At 46.2% G+C, this 12997-nt stretch overlaps 1 protein-coding gene across 3 annotated transcripts in view; it reads left to right on the top strand.

The window, feature by feature from the left end:
• The first annotated feature begins 1140 nt into the window (after positions 1-1140).
• The window catches only part of RSL1D1 (ribosomal L1 domain containing 1), a 38881-nt gene continuing 27024 nt past the window's right edge, over positions 1141-12997 (top strand). The window contains exons 1-4 of one of the 3 annotated variants that reach the window (XM_068127353.2): positions 1141-1202; positions 1329-1434; positions 6198-6352; positions 10694-10829. In XM_068127353.2, the coding sequence (XP_067983454.2) occupies positions 1402-1434; positions 6198-6352; positions 10694-10829 (324 nt within the window). In that variant the 5' untranslated portion in view covers positions 1141-1202; positions 1329-1401. Of the gene's footprint in view, positions 1203-1328; positions 1435-6197; positions 6353-10693; positions 10830-12997 lie in introns of those variants that run through there. The other 2 variants (XM_078785499.1, XM_068127354.2) reach the window with 2 other exon arrangements.

Here is a 12997-nt window from a genome sequence, read left to right as displayed (position 1 = left end):
CCGGGCACGCCCAGCCTCGACTTGCCAGGCCGCAGCCAAACACGCCCGGGCAGGTCCAGACTCGCCTTTCCAAGGCTCGCCCTTGACACCCGGGCATGCCCGGTATAGCTTTTGCCGGGCAAACTTCCCGACATAAATGTGTATATATATATATTGTTGCCCGATAAACGGGCTTGTCAGAATACCTGAGCTGTTTTGTTTCAATAAAGCAACTCGGACGAATTCCGTCTTTGGTCGCGTCAATTCTTTCGACTCGCGTTGGAGCGCAGTTCCTTCAATTTAACATTATATTTTGACATATAATTCTGTAGTATTAAATTGTGATTGTAATGATGAATGATGCTGTTTGGAATGAAAAGATAGAGATATTGAGTTTAAAGCAGAATGAGGAAATGACGTAAGGGTTTCCATCTGTGACAATCTCGGATTCCCCATTTGCAGTTTCGACATTGACTGGATATAGCAACATTCAGACTGGGTACGTGTTTTCTCCAAGTCCTTCACGAACCTGCTGTCCATGCCTGACGTTCGACTGAATATATCACGTATGACGTATGTGATGACGAATGGGAGTGGAAAGTTACGCCATACTTGCTTACGTAACTAGAATGGCACTCAGTAGAGAGCATACCTCCGCCTGGTTGGCCCTATCTCCCAATGGTGAAGAATCACTTGAAAAATTAAATAATTCTCACATCCGAATCCATATTCAGATCTTCACCAAAATCAAATCTATTTGTCCTTGTCACACACACAACCTGTCCACCAAGATTCGGCCAAATCCATCCACAACCTTTTGAGATATTTTGTTCCCAAACGGACAGACAGACAAACAGACAGGGGTGAAACATAACCTCCATGCACCTTTTGTGGTGGACGTAATAAATATACTGTGCCATAGCAGTTTGAAGAAAAGGAGAAAGCTGTCGCACTTATTCCATTCATCTAATCAAAGATTGAGGAGCAAAACATGTTCCACGTGCACGTCCTCGATTTAATAAATAAATAAAAACATGCAGATTGCACTCGTGAGAGCGGGAAATCTATTTAGTACAGGTATTTTGGGTTACCTCAAGGTTCATTTCCGTATATGTGGCGCGTGGCATATATAGAGCCTCACAGCTCTGAAAGCGCCGTAAATTCAAAGAAGAAGAAGATTGGCGCACTGATTGTTGGAACTGCTGGTTCCTCGGCTAACACCGGTATACTATTGTTTGCGTGCGGCGATATGTAAAACATGTTATTACATTTTATACAAAAATAATAAATCCTTTGCAATTAAAAATATCGCTGACGAAATGTTTAGGTGACATTTTCTTCTACGTCAGACGTAAGTCGGTGAGTGTACTGTACTGGTGTACAGTTTGCTCTGCTGCACGTGGGGTACGTACGTACCGGGGAATGATGGAGCAAGGTGGCTTGGACGAACAGCAGGTAAGTTGGAAACCTGTTGTTGAAGGACAGACTCTCGTGATGTTCTGTGTGTTTTTATTTTTTGGAGGGAATACTAACGATGTTCGCCGTGACTTGATGGCTGATGGTGATGCTAAGCCCGGGCTCTCCTGGTTTTAATGTCGCTGTTTGTGATTGGGTTTTGTAATTACCTCCACCACCGCAGGTGAATCGAAGGCGATGTTTTCACACCTGTATGTCTGTCTGTGAGCACGATGTCTCAAAACGTTGGGGGCGGATTCCGACGAAACCAGGTGGATGAGTTGGGCAGGTGACAAGACCAAGCCAATTAGATTTTGGTTCAGGTCCGAATCCAGATCCGGCCTATCACTATCAGTGGGTACAAAACGTAAATTGTTGAGCCAGGTGGAGGTATATACTCTACCGAGTACCGATCTAGATGTAATGCTTCCCCCCTCCATTCAGCCCCTTCCAAGCATCCTGGAAGGTCTTCCCTTTGTGATCTTCCAAAGGGTCTTCCCTTTGGTAACGAGTCATCATCTAAGATTCTAAGGGTTGTACCAACCGCTACTTATGACGTCATTTTCACGGCTATGGGACCACAGGTAATCCTCTGGGCCCATAAAGCGTGTCGGGCCACGATGGTGGCCCTACCAAATATGGTCATTATATGGTCGTGTTCTAGCCACTATTTGTATGTAAATGAGGTTAAATTGAGGTCAACCCAAAGAACGAATCATGACTTTTCTTGCAATGTATAATACCCCGGGGTAACTTATGAAAGCTTCTGATTGGTGGAGAAACGCCGGTGACATTTTATGGGTTAAGCACTGATTACTATTTATTACTTGCAAAATCGAAGATTTTTCAAGTTGTATATTGGTCGGTTGCGTTTGTTAGTCTGTCACCGGCCTACAGGTCACAATTCTAAACCGATCATCACGAAGCTTCACCAAGTTGTAGAGGTCGTCACAATTGAGAAGCCTATTGATTTTGAGGTCAAAGGTCATCTGGAGGTTAAATTTTTAAAATCGCCATTTTAAATTTGATTGACTTGAAAATAGAACAACATTTGCATATGGAGTCACTAATTGGGGAAACAAACTATTTTTGAGGTCAAAAGATCAAAGGTCAACTCAGTCAAGCTTCCAAAATCATCAATTGTCATTTGAAAACCTGTCAATTTTCATCCGATTGACTTGAAAATGCAACATTTGCATAGTGCCTCACTGAATCGTGAAACAAACTATTTTTGAGGTCAAAAGGTCAAAGGTCAACTCGAGGTGTAACTTCTAAAATCATCAATTTTCTTTTGAAAAATCATCACTTTTCATCCTATTAACCCGAGCTTTGATTGAGATCGTCAATTTTAATCTTGATGAAATGGACAATTTGCCGTATCAATGGAAATCTTTTGGGGGGAGGGGGCGGATTTTGCAAGGATCGTGCTCTGCATGACGTCTGTTTATTTATTGGGGGTTTGTGGGGGGAGTGTTTGGGGTATTAGTCCTTAATTGGTTTAAGGCTCCTGGCAAATAGAAAGATTTCAAGGAGATTTAAAGGAAAGGTTCTGATGTCTTGTGTAATGCCGGCCTACCTTTACGGTCTGCAGATAGTGTCACTGACAGAAGGCCAACAACAGGTGAGAACAACTGGGTCACGAGGATTGGGGTAGTAAAGAGGGTGGATAGAAGGAGAATGGATGACCTGAGGGAGGAGATTGGTGTGTTGATGAGCTTGCCCGGGAGATTGGTGAAAAGTGGGCTGCTCACGTGGCGCTGATGTAGGAAGAGGGAATGGCAAAGATAATGGATAGGTTGAGGTAACAAGGCAGGAGGAAAAGTGGTAGGCCACAGTTGAGATGGGAGGATTGTGTTAGAAGTGATATCGATAAGGTGTAGGTGTATTTTTTGTATACAAGATCGTGGCTTGTGTAAGAGCTAGCACATAAAACACAAAAAACATAAACGGACACATAAAGCATAATAAAGGGAGGGCGAGAAAAGATGGGGAGAGAGAGGGAAGCACACAAGTACAACAGTAGAGAACAGGGACATCGGGAGATCGATGGAAGGGTGAGGGCTGGGGGGGAGGGAAGGGGTACACGACATAAAACAAATTGACACTACTAGGAATTTCAGGAATGAAGTCGGATATTGAAAGTGGTGGATCTGGGGTGAATTAATGGGGGTAGAAAAGATCAAGATTTTGGATGGGGAAAGATGGTAGATGGTGGTGAATAGCTGTTTTAAAGACCTGGAGGGAGCAGTGGGATTGAAGAGAGTGAGGGAGTTTGTTCCAGAGGCGGGAAAAAAGAGGAATGAAAGGGTGAAGGTGAGCAGAGAGTCTTGATTTGGGCAGTTCTTGTGTGTCCTGAAGGAATATTTGGGGGACACAACACAGACAGAGCTGGGGGAGATAGGCCGGAGAGGAGTCGGTAGAAGACGGAAAGACCACCAACCCGCCTGCGGTGAGTGAGTGAAAGGCCTTCAGGGTTGGCTTCATTGCGGGAGATTCCAATGATTCTGAAAGTTTTGGTTTCAACATTGTGAAGCCGAGCTCGGTGTGAGGCAGGAGCACCAGCTCAGAGGTGAGAGCAGTATTCTATTGAGCTGCGTATGAATGCTTTGTATGTGGTGAGGAGCTCAGAGGTGCCAAGGAAGGACTTCACACGACGGAGGATGCCCAGACGGTGACTGGCTTCGGAGGCCAGCTTGGAAATGTGGTTTTCCCAGGAAAGATCATGGCAGATAGTGAGACCCAAGAGCTTGAGTGACATAACTCCTTCAGGAGGATTATGGAGAAAGTAGATGGGAGGGTTGTCCAGACGGCCTTTTCGGAGAGACACAATGAGAGTGCGACATTTGTCAGGATTGAAAAATATGCTCCACTTGTCTGACCAGTTTGTGATATTGTCCAGGTCGGCAGAGAGTGAAGAGGCTGCAGACTGCCGATCTGAGTGATGAGATATGGAGCGGAGAGTGGAGTCATCAGCAAAGAGATAGAGGATTTTCCAGAGATTCGGAGAGATCATTAATGAAGACCAGAAAAAGCACAGGGCCCAGAAGGCACGAGATATATCAAGGGAGACAGCCCTGATTTCGTGTTTGGCATTGAGGACCTCCATCCATTGTTGAGACAGCAGAAGCAGCATGTCCAGAGTAGAGTGACCTGGTCTGAAACCAAATTGGTGATCAGATATCAAGCCATTGGAGAAGAGGAAGGATTTGATATCTGAAGCAATGATTGATTCCATGACCTTGCTGATTATTGGGAGCAGGCTGATTGGTCTGTCGTTGCAAGGATCTGTTTTTTCACATTTTTTGTGTAAAGCAGTAATGTTTGCTGATTTCCAAGCTGATGGCAGATGACCTTGAGCAAAAGAGAGGGTGAAGAGCACAGAGAGAGGGTGAGATAGAGCGGCATAGCAGGATTTTAAGACCCGTGAGCTGATGCCGTCTGGTCCAGTTGCAGAATCAGAGTCGAGGTTTGACAGAAAATTCTCCACCTTGTCAGGAGAGAAGGACACAGAGTCCAGGAGCAGCTGGGTTCGACTGGATATGGTGGGTACAGAGAGAGATGGGTTTGGGACACAATATTTTAAGGCAAACACAGAGTTTAGGCATTCGGCTTTGTCACGTGCGGAGTCGGCTGTGTAGCCATTTGAGGTAAGGGAGGGGACGGAGTGGGAACAAAAACCAGAAACAGATTTGACCAGATGCCACCAGGATTTGGAGGAGGGAAACAGGTTTGAGAGTTCAGTCTTGAGAGTAGAGAGATAGTGTTTCCTGGCTCTGCTGAGGTTAGACACACACTTGTTCTGGGCGTTGTGAAAGGAACTGAGATTTCCTTCAGTTGGATTAGCTTTCCATGAGGCAAAGGCAAGTTGTTTCAGGGCAACTGCCTCACCACAAGATTCAGTGTACCATGGACGTGAGGAAGGGTACGACAACTGAAGATGAGATGGGATGAATCTGTGCATGAGAGAGAGAGAGCAGTTTACTTTGGAAGAATTCCCAGGAAGAGTTGATGTCGGAGGCAGTAGAGATGGGAGACCAGTCCAGATGATTTATGGCTGCTTGAAGACTGTGCCAGTCAGCCTGAGAAATGCCAGACTCGTCGACGCTGAGGAGGCTCTCTGAGAATGGCCAGAGAGATGTGCACTTTAATAAGGAAATGATCAGATGAACCGATTAGAGCAGAAGAAGAGCAGCAGACATTTGCAGGGAAGTTAGTGATAACGAAGTCTAGAAGAGAAGATACTCCGTTGACTGAGATTCGGGTCGGGAAATTGAGAGATTGTGTCAGTCCCAGTTGGTCGCAGAAGTCCATTGCTGAGATGCCATGGCTGCGGAGGGAGGTACCCACATCCATCCAGCTGGCATGATGGCAGTTGAAGTTGCCACATATGAGGAAGAGACAGTTGGGATGAGTGGATAGAAGTTGGTCCATGTTGGAGAATGGAGAGAGTTGGCTGAGCACAGCACAGCACAGAGCGGAGAGGAGGAGTATTGTGGTTGAGGCAGGGCAGGAGCTCAGTACCATTGGAGCTCACCCCTTATAAACGTCAGAGGAGGAGAAGAGGTTCATTATGTCTCCATAAGGGTACCGTAACTTTTGTGAGTGGTTGTCCGTTCACATCTTAAGTGATCGGAAAGTGTCGTAAAGCGGATGGGATTTTGTCTTTTTTACTCTCTAAGTCCAAGACATCCCTCTACTCAGTGTAGATGTTACATTGATTACATGCTGTGTATAATTATATTGCATGAACATCTCTCCGTCAGGTTCGCTTGGCAGTCATTGCCCTGCGGGAGCACACTTTGAAGGACAAGGCAAAGGCCAAGGGAAATTCCCGGCAGCTGCTATTGGCTGAGGAGGAACCCATTCGCTTGATCATCACTCCATGGAGGATTCCCAAAAAGGCTCGGTCCATTAAGGTGTACGTGTGTGTGTGTGTGCGTGTGTGTGTGTCTTTGTCATTACTGTCTTTTTTTTTGTTTATTAGATGCTCCCACACTTGCTCATTTGAATTCTAACAAGACAAAAATGACCACAGTGTGGTCACCAGCTGCGACGTGTAGGATCATGAGGATATCCGTTGCAATATGTTCTTACCTCATACCAACGCACGTCCGAGTGTATGCGCATGCGCTATTCAAAATGGCACCCCAACAACAAGAACAACAACGCGGTCCTCTCATTGAGCTGCTTGTCGCAGCCAAAAATGTTGTCTGATTTGCCACATCCTCCCCTACCTCCCACTCCTTACATGTTCTGAACTTCATAGATGTGTAACTTGTCTGATAGTACCAAAGATTGCTAATAGTAATTGGCTGTTTTTTTTCAGGTAGGAAGTTCATTTTTGTTGATTTTTCTAATGGTCTTACAAATCCCCTATATATGGGACTTACAAATTCCCTAATGTACCATTATAAATACCCATGGAGGAGAGAGGGTGGGGGTTGAGGAGGGATGGGGTAGGGAGGGTACAAGTCCCCTTCACTTGTCATATTATGGGTAAACCATGTATTTGATGGACAATAAAAAGTTATCGGATCCAAATAGTCGTCCAAGATATGCACCTTTTTATTTTTCAATACAGGTGTGTCCCTTGACTTCAATACATCTTTCCTTCAAACTGTCTGCCAATAAAATAGCAGTTTTCAGATCGTTCCTTGAGCTAGTCCCTCATTGCTGCCACACGTCAAGGGCTTCAAATGTAGCACCAGATGACTATCATTGGAGGCCAGATATCAGTAGTACAAGGGGAGGGTGTGAGGAAGAGTTGAGGTGTTGGTTATCCACCTGGTCCAAGGTATATTCGTGAATGGTAGTCTGCACAGCAAGGTCCTTGTGTACAGGTGTGTTGACAGTGGAGGAGTTTTGCTTTTCTTTTCTTTTTTTTGTTTTTTCCTAAAGTTGGTTGTGGCGTTGCAAGCGCTGAACCATTCGCTTGGCAAATTGGCCGGCGTAGGACAGTATTTGATACAGGGCACCCTGAGCTGTGACGAATGCTCCTTGTTTTAACAAGGATGTCTAAATTCACACACTATCAGGATTACAATTACCTTTACTAGCAGAGTACCTGCCCTATGAGCGATTGTGTTCAAAGCATGCGGCATGCTATTCTGAAGCATCCTTTTATTTGGGTGGTGTATAGGCAACAGACCACTGCCTCGATCGTCACACCCCTTTTGTGCCAGTACGCTTACAAGTACTTTTGGCTTCCAAAAAACTTTTTTTTGTGTCATTCTACAATCTTTATCTGGGAGGTAGGAAATATGGCCAGGCCACCCCAATTTTCTTCGTTACTAGGGTGCCTGCCATCGAGCAATCTGGGGCAGATTACGTCATTTTGAAACTACCGTACTTCAATTGCACTGGCCCATAGCCTGACATCAGAGAGTTGAAGCTTGAGGCCTAAACATACTGTTTTCTTCACAAGGCCCATGACACCTATTGGCTCCAACAATTCGATATTTGATGATCCTTGTAAAAGTCACATTGGTTGTTTTACACTGAACAAAAAAAAAATTCCAGGTGCCATTCTCACTCAACCTTTACTCGCACCGAAGTGGATCAGGTTTTCAGAGTAAAGTGCACAGGAAGGTGACATGGTAAGCCACCGGCGTCTTCCACAACAGGCAGAGCAAACGGGGCAAGGGCGAGCAGATTGGTCTAGCTGGGGGTGAACAAGGCAGCTAGGGAGTCACCAGAGAGCAAAAAGAAAGAGACTTATAATAATGTTCCTGCTTTTATAAGCTCTCACGGGTACCTCCTTACCCTCGGGGTTGTGTCATCCTGATCCAGAAAATTTGGTTATGTAAATGTGTAGGGTACAGTGCCGCATGGGGGGAAAGGGTATTACAGGTCAGCTGTGGAGATGACTTGCAATGTTCAGAGAGCACCCCAATTATCTCTGTGTAAATGGGTATGCTCTAGTGGCAGTAAGTATTATAAGTAAGAAAGGAGGAGGATGGAGACGTGGGAAGGAGGAGGATGGAGATGGAGAATGGGGGAAGGAGGAGGATGGAGATGGACATGGGGAGGAGGAGGAGGATGGAGATGGAGATGGGGGGGGGGGGGGGAAGGAGGAGGATGGAGATGAAGATGGGGGAAGGAGGAGGATGGAGATGGAGATGGAGACGGGGGAAGAAGAAGGAGGATGGATATGGAGATGGGGGGAAGGAGGAGGAGGATGGAGATGGAGACGGGAGAAGGAGGAGGATGGAGATGGGGGAAGGAGGAGGATGGAGATGGAGACGTGGGAAGGAGGAGGATGGAGATGGAGACGTGGGAAGGAGGAGGATGGAGATGGAGATGGGGGGGGGAGGAGGAGGATGGAGATGAAGATGGGGGAAGGAGGAGGATGGAGATGGAGATGGAGACGGGGGAAGAAGGAGGATGGATATGGAGATGGGGGGAAGGAGGATGGAGATGGAGACGAGAGAAGGAGGAGGATGGAGATGGGGAAGGAGGAGGATGGAGATGGAGACGTGGGAAGGAGGGGAGGATAGAGATGGCGACGGGGGAAGGAGAAGGATGGAGATGGAGACGGGGGAAGGAGGAGGATGGAGATGGAGATGGGGGGAAGGAGGAGGATGGAGTTGGAGACGGGGTAAGGAGGAGGATGAATATTGGGGTAAGGAGGCGGATGAATATTGGGGTAAGGAGGAGGATGAATATTGGGGTAAGGAGGAGGATGAATATTGGGGTAAGGAGGAGGATGAATATTGGGGTAAGGAGGAGGATGAAGACTGGGGTAAGGAGGAGGATGAAGACTGGGGTAAGGAGGAGGATGACGATGGGTGAGGAGGAGGATGAAGACTGGGGTGAGGAGAAGGATGAAGATTGGGGTAAGGAGGAGGATGAAGATTGGGGTAAGGAGGAGGATGAAGATTGGGGTAAGGAGGAGGATGAAGATTGGGGTAAGGAGGAGGATGAAGATTGGGGTAAGGAGGAGGATGAAGATTGGGGTAAGGAGGAGGATGAAGTTTGGGGTAAGGAGGAGGATGAAGTTTGGGGTAAGGAGGAGGATGAAGCTTGGGGCAAGGAGGAGGATGAAGTTTGGGGCAAGGAGGAGGATGAAGTTTGGGGCAAGGAGGAGGATGAAGTTTGGGGCAAGGAGGAGGATGAAGTTTGGGGTAAGGAGGAGGATGAATATTGGGGTAAGGAGGAGGATGAATATTGGGGTAAGGAGGAGGATGAAGACTGGGGTAAGGAGGAGGATGAAGACTGGGGTAAGGAGGAGGATGAAGACTGGGGTAAGGAGGAGGATGAAGACGGGTGAGGAGGAGGATGAAGACTGGGGTGAGGAGAAGGATGAAGTTTGGGGTAAGGAGGAGGATGAAGTTTGGGGTAAGGAGGAGGATGAAGCTTGGGGTAAGGAGGAGGATGAAGTTTGGGGCAAGGAGGAGGATGAAGTTTGGGGCAAGGAGGAGGATGAAGAAAGGGGAAGGAGGGAAGATGGGGGAAGGAGGAGGTACGAATATGGGGGGCGGGGGGTTAGGAGGAGTATGAAGATGGGGGAAGGAGGAGGCTGAAGATGGGGGAAGAAGGAGGAGGAAGAGGATGATGATGAGGAGGAGACTGATGAAGAAGGGAGCATTACTTTGAGAAAGGGAGAAGTGGAGGTTTGGGGAGGGGTTATTAACAACGGACCAAACATTGGAAAGGAATCCGCATTGGTGAGGAGTTTTGGAGGAGATATGTGAAGAAAGACATGAGTGAAAGTGCGCATCCTGCCTCAAAAAAATAACTTGATTGATGATATTCGGGGAAGGGGAATGGACTCCTGCTCCTGATCTCACGTATGCGATGCCAGACCACATACATCATGCCCTTGCAAAATACCAAATTGCTACCTATTAAAATGAAGGCCTGCAAAACACATGTCCCCTGACACTAAATAAATGCAAACAATGGGGGAAAAATGCATTAATTAGGAATCTGTCAAATCATGACTTCTTCCTTCTACTGTAAAAGTTGTTTAATTGTGATAATTACCTCTATTTGCTCGTTCATCTGCTCCTTCGTTCTCTCTCTTTCAGTGCCTTATATCCCCAGATAAATGGTGCTGCAATATAAAAAGAAAATTATTATTATGGAGTAGAATTTCATGTTTTGAGCTGTTGTGCAAAACTGAAGGAATAATAAGTTGGTTGTGGATGTATGGACTAACTGGACATTAAATGTCCGGTGATCAAATATTCGTATCCCAAACCTGTACACGTACTCTCCTCATTTTGAAACTCGGGATGATTTGCTCTTTTGTGTGTAGGTGGCTTCCAAACCAACTGCGCAGTGAAACTGCTGAAGTGTGCCTCTTCACCAAAGATGAAGCAGCAACTGGAGAGGAAACGGAACGGCATTACCGGCAACTTTTGGACAGCCGGGGTGTCAAAGGCATTACCAAGGTGTGTGACTTGTGGTTGTTGACAGCTTGGAACTGTTACATCGGAGGCCACACACTTATAACTAAAGGAACCAATCATTCCGGTTTAAGCTGGGGTAACTCCCCCCTCCCCTCACCCCTTTTTCTGTGCTTCAAAATTTTATTTCCCTGTAAAGTTATCTCCTTTCTTGGATGTAAAATGGATGTTTCAATCACTCAACTGATTCTTTTAAGCCGTCACTGTGGTACAAATATCATCTTCCTGCACATGCATCTTTTTACGTTCATGGGGATGGGGGTTAATAGATTAAGATTGTAGATACCGTGTATGTTCACGTAGCTGTAGAACTGTTGCATGTACATTGTACAGTAACCCTTATAGGTGGGTTTATCACCCGCAGTTTTGACTATTCGCGATGGGTTTTCTGTTGTACTGCAGTGTCATGGCTGCTTGAATTTGCATGGTGACAGTTGAAATCACCATCATGAGGAAGAGTAAGTGTTGCAGGGGGAGGAGGAATGGACTGAAGGCTGGGGAAGCGTTGGTGGAATTGGGAGAGGGAGGGGCATTGCATGGAGGGACATGGAATTTAATGATGCCAAACGGGTGAGCGTAGGGAAGCCTGGAATGTGTGTGGGGTCACTCGTGTGTGAAGATGTGGGGGAGGGTGCTGACCATGAGGGAGTTTGTCACCGTCCCACACACAGTACAAAAAGGGTTGGCATTGAGGATTCCAAGAGCAGAGAGATGAAGATGAACAACAGGATTAACGGCACGGAGAAAAATGGCACTATATGACCAATATGGTGGATGAGGTATGGGTTTGCAAGTGATTCAGGGATAGAGAGAAGGGGAGAATGGAAAGCAGAATGTGAGAAACGTGTTTGGAAGCAAGTACCTGGGAAGATTGAATGTTTTAAAATTGCCATTAAAAAGGTTTAGACCGGACTGGTTAGAGCATCCGCTCTGAGTGTGGGAGGTCGGTGGTTCAAACCCCAGGCCAAGTCGTACCAAAGACGTTTAAAAATGGTAAGTGCTGCTTCCTTGCTTGGGGTTCAGCATTTAAAAGAATCGAGCATGGAAAAACGCTGGGAAGGCAATGGCAAACAACCTAGTATAACATTTGCCAAGAAAGTTATTCGGCAGCACCAACGCTCCAAAGAATGTGGTTCGTCAAAAAATAATCAAAAAGGTTTGCATTGATGGAGAAGAGGAAGGAAAGTTAAGTACTGAATGAGTTGGGAATGAATGATGATGAATGACATTTAATTATAACCAGAATATAAGACTCGTTGCTTCACTGACAAAAATACCAAACTATGCTGCGATGGCTAATCTATGGAGCAAGACAAAAAGGATTCCTTGGAGATCCTTCCCTTCGTGCAGGGATAACCAGCGTCACAATTTGGCGTTTACGGTTTCGCCACGTGTGCCCATGTGCACACAAATGTGCACACAGTGCACACAAAGCAACCTTCCCCATTCTCCCTTCCTTCCCCGTCAAACCTTCCCCATTCTCCCCTCCTTCCCCGTCAAACCTTCCTGGGAGTTCGCTGAATCCACCGTAGCTGGATTTATTGAAATCTGTTAATCCGTTCTCAACGTTACAACACGACAAACAGACCGATAGACACGGCTCCTTTTATAATATAGATAATTATAACATGAGTTCGTTTTGAGAAGCAAGTTAAAAAAAAAAAAGGGAAAGGTTTTGAGGCAAGTGTTACGTGCTCCTCCCCAAACCCCGGTCACGGTGTACCTCCGAGCCCCGAAAGGAGTCACGGCAGAAAGATGTGTTATTATGTGTGCCAATGACCAATGGTGAAACCACACCAACCAATCAATACCAAAACCAAGTATTGTATTAATGTCACACAAGAATAACAACTTGCACCAGTACAATATTAATCAATTGCACAACAAATATCATGTCATTCCTATGATGGTACCATCAGTTTCTTACTCGATAACTCACGGTGCTCCACGTGAGCGAAATGTAACATTCCCAAAGTCACTGTCCCGGCACCAGGGCAAAGTCGATCCATGCTCCGGTGATCACAAGAAAAAAGTTGTATCGAGACCAGAATCCAGGTCGGCTGACAGTCAACGCTGCCGAAGAGCCCCTCGGTGGGTGTCGGGCCGACGTTGGTCAGGCAAAGGTGCACCCAAAAGGAGACTGGGAATTCACA

This window comes from Myxine glutinosa, chromosome 10 (genome assembly GCF_964187855.1).
Source record: "Myxine glutinosa chromosome 10, kmMyxGlut1.1, whole genome shotgun sequence".
In the NCBI taxonomy this organism is placed as follows: domain Eukaryota; kingdom Metazoa; phylum Chordata; class Myxini; order Myxiniformes; family Myxinidae; genus Myxine; species Myxine glutinosa.
This window is presented reverse-complemented; position numbering and strand designations above follow the sequence as displayed.